Below are 16,509 nucleotides of genomic sequence, written 5' to 3'. Positions count from 1 at the left end.
AAGAAAAGCAAATGAAGGGCAATTTTTTTCCATTTAATAATACACTTGAAAACCCTACCAATCTTACTGTACAAGAGGAAAACTTCTGAGCATTAAACCCATCTTAGAGTTAGAATAAACCCCCGAGCCTAGAAAGACCCAATTTTTTTAAAACAAAGGAATAAAGCTTAGCACAATTGATCATAATAGAACTAGAGAATCAAACTAAATAAAACACTCCTACTTCAAGAACATTGCAAATTAGATACTGAGTAGGTCAGGTGGAGGTGATTGAGGTGTTGGTTGATGATGGTCTTTTGTGTCCCCGGGAATTGAGGTTGGGGACTCTAATGCAGAGGCTGATGGGGGCGACTGATCAGTGACGGTTGAGTCATCTGATTTTGCACCTGGTGGCTTGGGAAGTTCCGTTAGTATTTGCACTACCTCTCGCATGGTGGGACGTTCCACAGCCTGCTCTTCGACACACAACAATGCGACATAGAAGACATGCATCACCTCATTAAGGGGAACCGTTGAGAGTCTTGGGTCAAGGATCTTGAGAACTCCATCCTTTTTCCCATCAGTCATTTTCCTAACCCATTGGACTATGTCAACACCATCACCAAATTCTCCAACTGGTTTTTTGCCACTTACCAGTTCTAGTAGCACCACACCGAAGCTATATACATCACTCTTCTCATCAACCTTAAGTGTGTAAGCATATTCTGCAAAAATGAAAATAAGATGCTAATGAGAAGTAGACAATAGAGCAGAACAAATAATTGCTTGCAGTCAGTAAGTTTGTTAGATAACTAAACAAGTTTTACATCCCCCTTACCGTTCCAACAGTGTGAGTAGTTTAGTAGTACCAGTACCACTTATTTAATGTTGCTTTGCTTCAGGAGCATGCAACACATTTGACTTACTTACCAAGATACATAAGCATTCATAAATTCCAACCTAACCAACACTGAAGTAGTTAGAGATCCTTTTCAAAAGTAAAAAGGCCCAATCCTCTTGTCAAGGACCCCCACTATCTATGTCTTAATGTTGTACTTATCCTAACATTATTAGCTGTGGAAATACAAGACTACAAGATAGCACATTTACGACGTTTAGAACACCTAAGCTTCATTATAACAGACTGATAATTAGTCTCAGCTGATAAATTTTAGTTCATCAGTAAGTTTGTAACTTCGGCAGTAAACTCGCATAGCATGATGTGACAAGAAAAATAAACTTGAACACGTTAGAAACTAAGAATGTCAAGATATGAAGATTGAAGGCTTTTATAAAATACCTGGAGCAATGTACCCATAAGAACCAGCAATAGCAGACATGCATTCTGATGTCCCTGAATCTTGCAAGAACTTAGCAAGTCCAAAATCAGCAACATGAGCTTCAAAGCTGGAGTCCAGCAGAATGTTGTTTGATTTCACATCACGATGGAGGATCAAAGGAGAGCAATCGTGATGGAGATAGCAAAGACCCTTAGCAGACTCCAAGGCAATCTTATACCTGGTATCCCAATGTAAATGACCGCCTTTCTTGCCATGAAGCATTTCCCCAAGACTTCCATTAGGCATGTACTCGTAAACCAAAAGATTTGTCTCATGATTCGAGCAAAACCCTAATAATCTAACAATGTGCCTGTGTCGGATCCTCCCAAGAGTCTGTATCTCTGCATTGAACCCATGATCATGAGAGGAACCCCTGCTCATAGCTGGCAACCTCTTAACCGCTACATGTTCCCCGCTAGGCATTACCCCCTTGTAGACAATACCAGCACCTCCTTTTCCAATAACGTTATCCTCCTTCAAGCTATCCAAAATATCATCACAAGTAAAATCCAGGCGCTGAAAAGCAGTTAGCTTCCAGGCACGAGCTTCACTTGCCTTCTTTAAAGATCGGGCCTTTATAATTGCAGCAACAGCAAACACAATAGAACAGACAAGCAAACCTATAACAAGTAAAAGCTTCATCGAAGGCGTTAAGGCTCCTCGTTGGTGAGGTTGACTAACCCCATCAACAACGCCCTCTTTGCAAGGGCCCAAATAGGGTCCGCAAAGATCTGGATTGCCTAGAAATGAGGTGTAATTGAAATAACTAAATTGCCCGGTTCCAGGAACTAAACCAGAAAAGTTGTTATACGAGAAATCAACAGAAGTTAAACTCTGCATACTAGAAATAGGGGCAGGAATACTCCCAACTAAGTGGTTTCGCGATAAATTCAAGTAGTTGAGTATTCTCATACCTGTGATCTCAGTAGGAATCTCACCCGAAAGTTGGTTCCTGCTGAGATCAACATAAGTCAGCAACTTGCACTGGCTAATCTCCGGAGCAATGGGTCCAGACAAGTTGTTATGACTGAAATCAATTTTGGATAGCTGTTGAAGCTTTCCTATTTCAGCTGGAATTCGTCCCGAAAATTTGTTCCCATCAAGAAGCAATTTTTGGGCTACAGCAAAGTTTCCAATGCTTGGTGGCAAAGGTCCAGTTAAGCGATTATTTGAAAGGATAATCTGGCCAAGACTGTTAGATTTGGAAGAAATATCAGGAAATGTACCAGTGAGAATATTATTCTGAAGTTCAACTTGTGACAGATGTGGCAAGCTTAAGAGCCCTTTTGGAATAGACCCATTCAGATAATTTTCTCCCATTCTAATACGATTAAGTGATTCACACCTACCCAAAGATTCAGGAATTGGGCCAAACAAGAAGTTCCCTAGAGTGATAATTGTCTGCAGATTGTTACCGGAGCACATGTTTGGGGGTAAATTTCCCGTTAATTTATTGGAACTGAGATCAAGAGTTTTGAGCTTGCTCTTTGTGCCTAACCCCTGAGGAATGCTTCCAGTAAAGTTATTTTCCCAAAGTTGCAACACCTCTAGTTCCGGCAAGTCCTCTATGAACTCTGGTATTGACCCATAAAGCTTATTCCGGAAAAGATTAACAAGAGTGATATTCTTAAGCTCCGCAAATGTCGGCGGTATCTCGCCAGAGAACATGTTATTCGACAGATCCAAAGATTTCAAGCTCTTCAGATAACCTATCTCCGGAGTTAAAGATCCAGATAGAGAATTCACTTGCAGGAAGAGGGTATCAAGGTTCTGAAGCTTCCCAATCTCCGGTGGAATCTTCCCCGAAAGTCCACAGTTAGCAGCATCAAACCGAAGGAGCTGCGATAAGTTCCCTATTGCCGGTGGAATCCCACCGGTGAAGGTATTGTAGTATCCTACATACAACTGCTGAAGTGTAGCGATGTTTCCAATCTCCGGTGGTATCTCTCCTACCAATGCATTGCCTGAAACTGCAAGGTACTCTAGAGACGGGAATCTTCCATACTCCGGAGGAATGCGGCCACTGAAAAAGTTCCCGCCTAGGTGTAGATGTCGAAGTTTAGTCATCTGATACACCTCAACGGGAAGTTCACCGGTCATATTGTTGTTGTAAAGGTCAAGGACTTGGAGGTTACGCAGACGTGTTAACTGCGAAGGGAATTCCATCCCGAATATGTTATTAGAAAGATTAAGGTAACTCAGATTTGGAATAAAGGAGATTTCAACAGGTACAGGTCCAGTAAACTGGTTAACAGCAACAGACAAATTTTGTAAGAAACGAAGATTTCCAACTTCCGGCGGAAGAGTACCGGTAAGATTAAACCCAGAAATATCAAGAGAGGTCACGTGACGATGCGTGTCGCACGTGACACCATTCCACGTACAGTGACTGGTGGAGATGTTCCATGAGGCAAGAGTTAACTGCGGGTCATCGGTAATGGCAGTTTTCAGGGCAAGCAAAGCCTGGTATTCCGGTAAGCGTGGTTGTTTACCGGCAGAAAAGTCAGTAAAATGCATAAGAAGAAGAAGAAAAAAAAGAAGACGCATTTTTGCTTCGTTAATCTAACGCCCACCTACTGTTTGGTTTGCAGTTTCACTCAGTTAGAGTGAGAAAGGCAAAAATGAGGATTTGGTTTGAGGGTGGGTAATCCGTTTGGTGTGTATATTCTTTTGTTTTGAGTAAATAAATATAATACGAAGGGATTGATTATTATAAAGAAATAAAATTTGAATTGTGAGATTGTACAAGTAGAGGAGGCCCCAACTCTTTTTTGTAACGTGGGGAACCAACTTTTTTGTTCCTTAAAAATAATAAAGTTGCTAACATTTACACAAATCTTTTCACGGATAAAAAGTAGAAAAACACAGCTCTTGGTCTTTGCTTTTTCTCGTGTTGAATAGTTGTCCTTACTTGCTAGTTAAAAGAGTTTTCATTAGCTAAAAAGAGCATAAAATTCCATTCAATTCGTTTGTCACATTACACACAAAAAAGCAGTCCACTTATCTTTATCTCCTTTAATTTAGGGTGTTAAAACATTCTCCATTACCGTTTTTTCATCTTTAGGTTAGTTTTGTAGTTGATAAGATGTGATTATTGAGGAAAGCCCTTCTTCTTTTCATGAGTAGCAGTAATATTTTTTGGACAGCGCGGGCTTTAGAGTATGGCACAAAGAAACTGTTTGGTTATCGTGTTTTTATTTTACCCCTTCCCTTACAAACCAGTAGTAACAACTACGACTCTTAATTATTTTACTAATCTTATACTTTCTCCATTCACTATTATTATTTATTATGATTTTCTTTTGTAAAATCAAACGATAAAAACTTTAATTAATATTTTAGGATATTGATATGCAAAAAAATGTATTTTACAGTATTCTTTGTATAGTTTTTGAATATCTAATTTTTTCAAATTAATATAATCTAATTTAACTCTAAAAACTAATTAAATTGACTTTTGAAAAAAGGCAACATGACAAATTAAAGTAGATAGAGAAAATATTAATTATTTATCTTACTAAATCAAGTATATATTAGTTAATATTTTCTTATATTACATTTGCAATTTATTTTTTTTAAAGTATTTACAGTTATTTGTAAATTTTCAATATCTAATTTTTTCAAATTAATATAATCTAATTTAACTCTAAAAACTAATTAAATTGACTTTTGAAAAAACGCAACATGACAAATTAAAGTAGATAGAGAAAATATTAATTATTTATCTTACTAAATCAAGTATATATTAGTTAATATTTTCTTATATTACATTTGCAATTTATTTTTTTTAAAGTATTTACATTTGTTTGTAAATTTTCAATAAATTTTTATAAAGATTATACTTGTAAAAAAATGATTAATTTTTATGAAACATAGAGTATACTCTTACTAGGCTCAAAGTAAAACATAAATGGAATGGAGTGTATTTGGACAAGTTATTTTTAGTAGACAATGACAACCAAAATAGATGATAGGGAGTATTATTTAAGAGCTATTCCAATTCCATGTCATTTTGATTTGCTTTTACTCTTCAAATGAATGATATTTTGTGCAATACTATGTATTTCTTTTATAAAATTTATTTGCACAAAATATTTACACTAATTTAATATATGCATGTTATGTGTTTAAATTTATTATAATTTTATTTAATTAATATATATTAACTTGATTAAATTATATAATAATAAAAATTGCACTAATTTAATATTAACACCCGATGCTCTTTTATCATAGAAGTTTGATTTGGAAGCAAGTGGGTTACTAATATAATATATTGTCTATTCGTCCACCCAACATTTCGATTTAGTACAATTCAGTCCACCAAAAGTGATGTCTTTATCCGAAGGGCACCCTACTCGCCAGTCATTAAAATACAATCACATAAACAAAAAATAATATAAGAAGTGGCCATCATTTCCAGATCACTACTGGAGCCCAAAGCTACAACTGTGACAAATCACAAATGTAAAAACTTATTTTCACTTCATATTTATTTCAAATCAAATACATTAGGATTTGTTTTATCGAGCGGTATAAAATTATAATATGATATTAAAAAATTAAATTGAAGTTTAAGTTTTGATTAAACGTGCGATATAAATTTTTTATACTGTACATTTTATGATAAACATAGAAATTTTATAAGTTGTAAAATTATTAAAATAATCTAATTTATTTATTCAATTTTACCAAATAAATAAAAAAAATTAAAAAGTGCGCATAATAAATTATTACCAAAATGTTTGTTCTCCACTTGAGTAATTAATTTTATCTAACTTTAATTGATTAAAATTTAATTCAATGAAAAAATTTGAATGTAAATTGTAGTGTGCTAATCTTAAATATAATATTCGCACATAGTAAGGGACATTCTTCTCACGTTAAATTTGCATTTCTCGATCATATGACCGAGAAGACGAACGTAACCAACATTGTTAGTGTGTTACTTTGAAGTTTGAACCATTTGTTGGTCAATAACATTTTCTACTATATTTCGTGTTCATAGACCATAAATATTTAATCATTTATTTGGTATTCTCAGAAATAATTATGTAACATAAAATGTTCTATGACAATTTTCACTTGTTTGTCAATATTATAATGATTCATATTTTGTTTCACTTTTGTGCAATTACACATTTTCAATGTAATAATATTATGCTAAAATCAAATTATTTTATTTTATTTTTCTTAGTAAATTGCTATAAACATTTTTATTTGTAGCCGATAGCCGAAAGAGAAGTTTTTTTTTATTATGAAAAACCAAAAGAATATTACTCCCTTCATTCTTATTTATATTCACCAAATCAATTCTCACTTTATTATTTACATTCACCAAATTTAAAGTAATAATAAATTCCATGTCAGTGAGAATAATAATGATAATGTGATTATAAATTTTATTTTTAGATACAACTGTGAAGTTATTTTAACAAAATATAAACTTGTGAGTTAGTTTTGATATTTAAAATTTTTTCAAATCATTATATGAAATTTCCAAATTATGATTTTGGAGAATATGAAATTCCATCAACAAGAAATTGTCAGTCCAAATACTTATTTCATATCATGATATGATATTGCATAACCAAACGTTTATCTAGTACCTACACTAACAATAATAATATTTAGTGATGTACTTTCACAAGTGAGCTATAGAAAAAAAGTAGGCATAGACAAATTTTATCTTTTATCTTTTATCTTTTATCTTTTATCTTTAACTTATTTGAGAGAAAAAAATTATTCTCGATTTAAAAAGACACGTCATCATTTGATTAATTAACTCTTATGCTATCTTTTTTCGAATTTTAAAGTTCATAGTATATTATCAAATAACCAAACTCAGTAACACTATATTTAAGCTGCATAAAGTTGTTAATAAATTTCCTGTTTGCATCAGCATTTTTGAAATTACGAATATTAAGGATAAAACAAACTCAAATGAAAACAAGAAGAAATGGATTGAGATTTGAGTGTACTATTTTTGTTTTATCATGCTAATAATTGTGATTTTTCTTACAAGATTGTTAGAATATAAATTAATTAAAGAATTATTGGTAAACCCAAGAAGTGTCCTTTTCAATCCCTTTCCCCTCTTGGCTATTCGAAATTTACAAGACACAAATTACCAAATTACCCCTCTGCGTATTGTTTCAAATTGAAGACAGCTTTGGAAAGTGACAGAGGAAAATCCATATCCATTTGTATGACCATTTTTACCAAACTCCAATGTCACTGAATATTTAATTTACGCATAATAATATATTTATTTTTCTTCAATTATATACTTTTAAAGTTCTAATATCATCAATTAAAAACAAAATGACAACTTTCTGTGGCAGAGAAACAAGTAATATTTTACAATATTGGATTTGAGACATGCTTATAACTAATTGTAACTTACTTGAGATTGTAATATTGTTACTTAAAATTTAAATTTTTAAAGTATAGTTGATATGAAAAAATTAATAAAAATAAATTATTGCAGGATTAGTTATCTATAAGGTTAACTATCCGGGGATAGCTTATTTCACCATATATATAGAATAATTTTTTTTATCACTATGATATAAGTGATGAAATAAGTTATCTTAAACATGACAACCAAACAAGATATAAACTTTTTATCTCCTTATGATTTTCTTATTCCATTCCTATTTTTCTTTTTTATTTCTAACTCCAAACAATCCCTAAAGGTCATCTGGTAGAAGGTTAGAGTTATATATGTATCGATAATGTATAACTTAGTTATGAGAAAATTTATGTATTATTTTATACATGTATTAATTATTCCACTTCTATTATGTATGAAATAATAACAAATTCTCTCATAATTTATACATGTATTAGTTATGTAAATTTCAAACCGAATACTATATTAAATTAATAATTTTATACGTTAATAACTTACTTCCAAATTAATTATCAACATGTTATTACTTATTTATTATATGCATAGTTCACGATACCTATTAACTATAATAATTTTAAATTAAACTATTTCTAATTATAAAAATAAAATTCTTGAATCATACTAAGCTTGATGTAGATGAAGTAAATGGCGTTGGGCTCAGTTAAATACTGCGTAACCCAATGCTATTTCCAACCCACGAAACACGTAATTTCAATATCCTGCTTCTCCTTTGTCCTATTACTATGTTTTTATAATGTCTCGATATTTGTTCGCTCAGTCCCCTAGCCATTTGCCTTTGGACTCACACAATAATTTAAAAAAATGATTTTTTATTTGTTTATTGATCCATAGTCATTAATCACAATTAATGAATTGTTGAAGGATTTGTATGATTTTCACTTTGTTAGGTAGGTCATTATCATTTGATGTATCCCTAATTCTATCCTAAATTTCTGAAGCCGCAAATGCGTGTTACTCGTCATTACCGTATGTCCTCTGCATTATTCTAGGTTAATTATTTTTTAATACTCTTTTTTAATAATGAAATCTAATTATAAAATGGATACATGGAAGAAAAAAAAATTAATTCCACTCGTTGTCTTCGTTAAGTTCTTATAGTTTCTCTTTGGCTATGTTTTTAAAATTTATTTATTTATTGCCAAAAATACATTTTTGAACAAAAATAAGTATTTCTACTTCCTAAAATCTCGATCAAAATACTTAAAATGTTAAAGTAAGGTGAATTTTCTTTTTTAGATGCATTGTACAATTATCACTGTACAATAATTTGTTCTTGTTACATGTGGTTTTATAATGTATTAATATTATACTATTTTAATGTTGTTATTTTTCTCTATAGACTTTAGCATTTGTTATGTTTTTTTTTCATTATTTTATTCTTCTTTTACTTGCATCTGATCATTGAAGCACCTCATGAAGTGATAGTCTTTCAGAAACAGTCTTTCTACTTTCACGAGATTATAATAAAATATAGCACTCTATTCTTCTAAACCCTATTTTATGAAATTTTACTTGATATTATTATTATTATCATAGTATTTATATAATAATCTATTTGATACATTGTTTTAAATAAAAAAGATTAAAGGAGAGTTTTTTTTGGTAAGCTGATTTATATAAATTTCTAGGTGCTCAAATCCATGTAATTTTTTTAAAAATCGAAATATATAAGTAAAAACAGATGTGCATGGTCAAAGATCTCTTAAATATTTCCATAGAAAAGAATCTAAGTTTATGTTAATTGTGCAGAGTAGCACGCGGGTCTCTAGAAAGAGAACGTGTAAGAGAGACGATAATCATATCTAATTAATTCATAATTACCTTTTTTCTAGTGGACCGACGATAAAAAAAAATCAAACTTTCTGGCATACACTGCCCTACATTTTTCTTTATTTGGTCCATTCCAATTCCAATGGTCCAACCAATAAAAAAAAAAAATCACAAATGAGTATATTACTTTATTATCTACTTAAATATTTAATATACATTTGTAATGCTGGATCACAAATTATTTACCAACTACTCCATTATTAACGTTATAAACTTCAAAATACTTATGTCAGTTTGATTGTCCCAATCTTATCGTCAATGCTAATGCAAAAGTTACTAGTAATTGAAAAAATGAAATTAAGACGTTGAATTATTTGTTACTATCATGTGAAAAATAATGGTCTAAAAGTTGGAATAATTTCACATGATCAGTATAAATATCTCAAGAAAAATTCTAGTAGATTAACTATTCTTGCATTTATTGATTTAGAGTCGACTTATTTTAAGTATTTGGGTAAAATATCTCTATATATTATGATTTATACTTATACGGTATAAGACAATTTAAAATTGTTAAGTTCACATTGGTTATGAGATCCTACTAATTTTGAGTAAATGGTTTCTACAAGGCAAGTAAAGTAAAATGGTTTTACTCCTTGTAAACCAATTCTAATGACTTTTTGGTAGTAATTACCAATTTTTGTTAAATTAAAAGTCCAAGAATTTTGAGATAAGATGTACGAGTGAAAATATTATTTCCAATTCACGTTATTTTTGTCAGTGCTCGTCCTTTCTTCTTGCAAATTTGTTAAAAGTGAAAACATAAAATTTTTCATACAAATCAATGGTGGTCCTCTTTCAGCAATATGGTTGTAGAAAAAACAGTTGAATTTTTTCAACTTAATGGTTATGGGCTGTGTGTGCATATGTGATATTGCCCCTCCTGTTCCAAAAAGTCTGCCTAATAGGCCCAACTTTCACTAGACGTATTAGATGCTTTGAAAGTAACAGTTGATACAATATGGTTACATCAAGCAACACATTTCATAGAAATAGTCTTCAAATATGGGGGTGGTGGGGTTGCCTTTGTCTCTATGCTTGTTATATCTCATTTATTATGAAATGGAGGGATATAAACATTCGAAAAATTCGATTTGTTAAATCGAACCTTTTCCCATAAGTAGAGGTTACCTCAACAAACAAGACAGATTGGTGTTTTACCTTGGCTGCTCTAGTACTTTTCAGTCTCTCTGTAACAGTTTCTTTAAGCTAGTAGTGGGGACTCATCCTTGTGATTGCACCATCATTTCTGTCTTCGAAAGTTACATCTTCCTATACCAGAAAAAGACAAGAAGAATCTTAAAGCGACTACTAATTTATGTGGTTAACAAGATAATTAGTAATCATCACACAATGAAATATGACATCTAATCTTACACATTATGTATGTAAATCTGCCACTTGTTGCTTACGCAAACAAGCAGTAAACGAAATATAAATCCTTGTTGTAAGATCTCAGTTGATCCAGGATGTAAAAGAATACAAATGATGTAACTAACTATCTATCCTGGCTTCAAAGAATCAAGTTACTAAGAATTTGAGAGATTTATGGTTGTGAAGCGGCAATGTAGATGGAACTGGCTCCAGAACCACCATGAGAATGTTCAATAATCACATTGTCAGAAAATTCATTGCCAAGCATCTCCCATACACTGCTATGCAGATAGTTCCTGAAAACACGATAATGCTCATAGACACCACCTTCTACAGTAATAATGCTAATCCTATTAGAAAGTCTGTCTAGTTTCTTTACAATCCCTACGATGCCAGCTCCAACTAAGCGAGCTCCACGTTCTGCTACAACATCACAGATCTCTGCAACTAGTTCTCTTGCCATGGTTGTAGAGTTAGTTATCTGCAATCAGCAGATTGCTAATTAGCAAGTGTAGCCAGCAAAAACCTGTAAACAAATCTACTTGTATGTAACCGCCTACACAAAAGCACTTTAATTAGACAAATCACATGCTTAACCCCCTCCTGCGCTACAAAAATGAAAAATAGTAATGTTGAAACTGCAAGAACATTTACTAGCAAATAACTTAAATTTGACAATTCTGATTTGATTGCCCTACCTCAAAAATTTCTCCAAGTTTCTCATCAATTATTTCATAATCCTCTGATGTGTCTTGATGCATAGCAGCCATATCGGGGGACCTGCCAAGAGCTATAGTCAATAATAGAAACCATGGCATGACAGTAATTATGTCAATAACAAATATGAAGTTCTAAAACGCCATTGTTTCAAGCTGATTTTACTTCCAATCTCTTATGTAAATCCATTAATTACTATAGACTATTCAAAAAACATTTTTGATATCTGTCTACTAGACCAAAGATGGAGAAAAAATTGCACATCCAGGCTGCTTTGGTGGTAGGGCAATTTACACAAAGAAAGAGGACACATGCAACTTTTCAGTACAATTGATGGAGATAAATTCATTTTAAAGGTAGTTTCAGAAGAGAAAGAAAGAAAGCTGTTGTTGATATTTTTTTTTTAAAAAAATGAACCATAAGATCCATGTCTGATTAAAAAATAATCTATATTACCTCAACAAATACGGAATTGCTAGCTTAGGTGGTACAATATCTCCAAATAAAGCTGATTCCTGGGCCATCTTTAATAAGACTCTTCTAACAGTTTCTCCTAAGTATGTACCTGAAATAAGCTTCTCAAATATCTGAAGACAAAATGAGATTAAGGAGTTAATGAAGTTCATAGCGATCACAGGGAACTTGAGAGGGCAGAAAAGTTTTAAGTATCCACCTGGCTACCAGGATATGAACTTTCAGCATCTAACGATGTATCAAACTCTGTAATTGGAAGATGGGAGGATCTAAAATTCCCCCAATGGGTATTAATTGCCTGCACAACCAAGCACTTTAGTGAATCATAGTAACATTTTATAGATTGGTATACTCAGAAATGTTATCATCAGAATTTACTATTTCTTCTGGTTTTGGAGTCTGATCAGGCCATTTTACAACGGATTGTGCTGATTCTATATAAGCTGCATTAGTGCCCATTCCTAGAGTGACTGCAGCCACACTCTCTTTACTGTAGTACCTTCCTCCAGCCAAAACTCCAATGGTATCATCAACCTGCATAATTGCAACCCATTATTTTTAATAAAGATTCGATGTAAATAAGTGCACTATTTCTGCTATACTAAAAGGAAAGATCCGCTTATACCAGGGAAAAAACTCGCTTATCAACACTGTGCTTCTCCATGGCGACATTAATTTCATTCAACAACTTGTTCCCTGCCTGAGATTACGATTTAGTAACATATTCATGTGAAAAATGTGCATCAATAATTATGGCTAGCAAGTGCGGAAAGGGAAGTACAAAAGAATAATCATCAAATGAGCGATCCATTGTGCTTGATAATTTCTTGCAGTGGAATCTTTGGAAGGATGTTGTGAATTAAATTAAATTGTTTTCAAGTTCCAAATGCAGAAAAATGTATTTGTTTCAGAAAATATTTGTCCATTAGAGAAAATATGTTTAAATCTACCATTAGGTATAAAAGACTCAACTGCATCTCCTAATAATGAGTCCTTCCACGTAATGGCTGTTTCCCTGGAGGCAGCTACTTCTGCAATAGTAGGTGATACTGTAAATCCCAGATTTTTCTCTCCTCCTTGTAAACCTTCACTATGCAGGGAGATGAATTTTCCAAGCTCCACAGTTATCCAATCAAATAATTCCTGAAAGAGGTTTAAAAGGAAGACTTCAAGCCTATAGCAACATTTAACCTGATAGTTTTGACACTACTTGGCTGGGGAAGACTACTAGTCAAAACTTCGTCACACGACTTTATGTCACCTTAACCAAGCTTCAGCCATAAAATTGTCTAACAAACATCCTTTTCAAGACTTGATGAAATTAAAAGAACATAGAAGAAACAGAGAGAGCCAGGACGGTATATAAATCAATTTAACAAAAGCAAACCCTTAAGACCACATTATGTTTACGACCAACACCATTTTCTTTAATCTAATTTCAGAATTTAGGATCGACAACAATGAGTGACTAGAAAATCATGTAAGTAATAAATAACAACAATCTTAAATGCTTCACAAACTTTAGATGAATTGATATAATTGCATTCTTTGTATGTATTGATGCTTATTACTCAGATTTAACTTTTTAAGACATATACTTAATTAAGTTAAAATAGTTTATGTAGCTGGAGTATCAGTTTCGTATAAATTTTTAATTGTAGTAGTACACATTCAAGGATTTAAATTCTTAAAACAATACAGATAAGCCAACAAAATGCAGTCTTCAATTTGCGGAATTAGTAACTCTACTTGTAGCCTAAAGCAACCACACAAGAAACTTATACATACCTGGGAGCTGGCCTCTATTATGTTGGGAGGAATTGAAATTTCTTGTCTGTATAGATCCGAAATGGGTTCACATCTTCCTCCAATACGTGACATGGGTGCATTTCTCCCTCCAAGTCGCGCTTGAACGATGATGAAGTTAGTTCCGCGAAGATTAATCCCATAGAATAGACCTTTCTCATCACTGCCACCATACCATATACAATTAATGAAAACTGTCTAATTCAAAAATTAAAATTTAGGAGCATCATCTACTTAAAATTGAATATAAGAGGTAATGTAATTTTAACTTCTATGCTGATATTCATTTCTAATTTATTCGCACATTCCCTTTCTCGCTTCCCCAAATTCTCTACGGTGAATTAAATTTACATTGAAGGAAAATGTAGGTCGAATTGAATTTAGATTCAAAAGTATAGTACCCATTAGGGAGTGAAGGTAAGCAAGAAGGAAGCATTTGGAGTGTGGATTGAGTTGAATTTAGACCAGATTGCATCTGAGCAACGAGATCATCAGCAATTTGCCATAATTTAGGAATAGGGGTTGCACATTCTCTTGCGAATTTTCGAAGGATGCGTTGTGCATGCCTCCACCGTTGCTCGCTACGTCGCTTCCATTGCCTCACCAAAAGCACCGCCGCTACGATGGTGGAAATCGTCGTTGCTGCTGCCAAAACCACCACATCCTTCTTCATTGATCTCTACTTCTTCCTCTTTCTATTAGGTGCCTTTTGATAATTTGTAGCTTTCTGTACGTCCATGAATGTCATGTGATTCTTCTCAATTTTTTTGTTGATCAAACATAACTGAAACCCGACATCCATGGAAAGAAGAACGAGTTTCATGGCTAAACTGTTTAGTGAGTGTAGAAATTTTATTATTATGGAATTCATGGGCCCACATAATATTTTTCTTTCTTTTGCCTTTTATTTCTTTTTCCTACTCTTGTCTTTCCTCTCTTTTCTCATTTTATGTTTTTTCTGAAAAAAAAATTTAAACCAATATAAGTATTTCCTTAGCTCGTACATATGAAAATAATTTATTTTTAAAATTTTTTTATTCGTACATATGAAAATAATTATATTTTTAATTTTTTTTATTTTTATTTAAATAATTAAAGGTTAAGAGTATAAAAAGGTTCAAGTTAATTCTTTGGATTGTCGTTTATGTCATCAAAATTGACCACTAAAATTATTTTTTTCTCTATGTTTTCATTTATTATACTTTTGAAAATTATATTTATATTTCATATTTTTTAGAAAAACTTTTACATATAACTACTTAAAAATAATTATAATTTTTTGGATGGTCATTTATATCATGAAAATTGAGCACTAAAATTATTTTTTTCTCTCTGTTTTCATTTATTATACTTTTAAAAATTATATTCATATTTCATATTTTTTAGGAAAATTTTCGCATATAGCCACTTAAAAATAATTAATTACTCTTTATAGTTATAGTTTAATAATTACAATCCGTAGCTACATGTTTTATGGAGGAGAGAGACGAGCGAGACTAGGAGAGAGAGGAGAGAGGCGAGAGAGAGGGGGGGAAAAGAGTGGAAGAAATGTGAATTGAATATGAATATATTGGTTGGATAATTGTATATTATACGTATAAATATTTATATATGGCAAGAGAGATTGGGAGAGGGAGGAGAAAGGCCAGCGAGACTAGGAGAGAGGCGAGTGAGAACGAGAAAGGGAGGAGAGAGTCAAGCGAGAGAGGACAAAGAGTGGGGAAGAGGTGAATTGTATATGCATATAATTGTATATAACTGTATACACACACACACACACACATTTGTATAAATGGCTAGCGAAATTGGGAGAGGGAGGAGAGAGGAAGCGAATTGAGACAGGAAGGAGAGAAGCTAGCGAGACTGGGAGAGACAGGAGAGAGGCAATCGAGAATGATAGAGAGAGGGCAGAGAGTGGGAGAGAGGTGGATTGTATATGCATATAATTGTATATAACTATGTATTATACATATATTTGTATAAATGGTAGCGAGATTGGGGGAGGGAGGAGAGAGGCTAGCGAGATTGAGAGAGGGAGGAGAGAGGGGAGCGAGAGAGGATAGAGAGTGGGAGAGAGGTGAATTATATATGTATACATGTGTATTTGTATATCCTGACAAATTATACATATACAAACATGACTAATTATACAAACTCGAAGTCAGCCCACGTAATTAATAAGGTTTGTCGCGAGTGATATTATAGCAAACTATAGCTATAATGAGTAATTAAATAGTATAAATTTGCTTAGCCGCATAATTTTTCCCTATGAAAGCAAAGAAAAAAAAATACAACAATAATATCAAGATTAGAATATAAATTAATTAATAAAATATCCTCATACAAGTTGTACAGTTGTACCTCGTACACTAAAAATTTTCATTAATGTATGATCAGTACAGTCCGGGTCGGGTCTATCACCGAACCTACCTACGAATGGGCTTTCGGGCCCAATTATTGTTATGCTGGGTATCGAGTAACCATTTTTAAAAATAAAATAAAATAACAAAACAGAATAGGTATAATAAGATTATATAGCTATAGTTTCAATTA

At 32.6% G+C, this 16,509-nt stretch overlaps 2 protein-coding genes across 3 annotated transcripts; both read right to left on the bottom strand.

Moving 5' to 3' along the window:
- Positions 1-240: 240 nt before the first annotated feature.
- LOC101248733 (leucine-rich repeat receptor-like serine/threonine-protein kinase BAM1-like) lies at positions 241-3,866 on the bottom strand. The gene is made up of 2 exons (NM_001287784.1): positions 1,280-3,866; positions 241-704 (listed from the first exon to the last, which is right to left on the bottom strand). The coding sequence occupies exons 1-2, from the start codon at positions 3,864-3,866 to the stop codon at positions 241-243; spliced, it is 3,051 nt and encodes a 1,016-aa protein (NP_001274713.1).
- Positions 3,867-10,946: 7,080 nt separating this feature from the next.
- On the bottom strand, positions 10,947-14,833 carry LOC101249034 (probable hexokinase-like 2 protein). Of its 2 annotated transcripts, none has more exons than XM_069294055.1 (9): positions 14,358-14,833; positions 13,939-14,119; positions 13,123-13,293; positions 12,776-12,850; positions 12,529-12,684; positions 12,350-12,448; positions 12,133-12,263; positions 11,658-11,739; positions 10,947-11,515 (listed from the first exon to the last, which is right to left on the bottom strand). In XM_069294055.1, exons 1-9 carry the CDS (start codon positions 14,627-14,629, stop codon positions 11,498-11,500), a joined length of 1,185 nt encoding a protein of 394 aa, XP_069150156.1. In that variant the 5' UTR covers positions 14,630-14,833; the 3' UTR covers positions 10,947-11,497. The 2 variants fall into 2 exon arrangements, with proteins under 2 accessions (XP_069150156.1, XP_004231963.1); XM_004231915.5 differs by having other exon boundaries at positions 10,947-11,440.
- Between the last annotated feature and the right edge of the window lie 1,676 nt (positions 14,834-16,509).

Source organism: Solanum lycopersicum, chromosome 2 (assembly GCF_036512215.1).
Source record: "Solanum lycopersicum chromosome 2, SLM_r2.1".
NCBI lineage: Eukaryota > Viridiplantae > Streptophyta > Magnoliopsida > Solanales > Solanaceae > Solanum > Solanum lycopersicum.
Note: the sequence above shows the minus strand (reverse complement) of the source record. Positions and strands in the feature narration are given on the sequence as shown.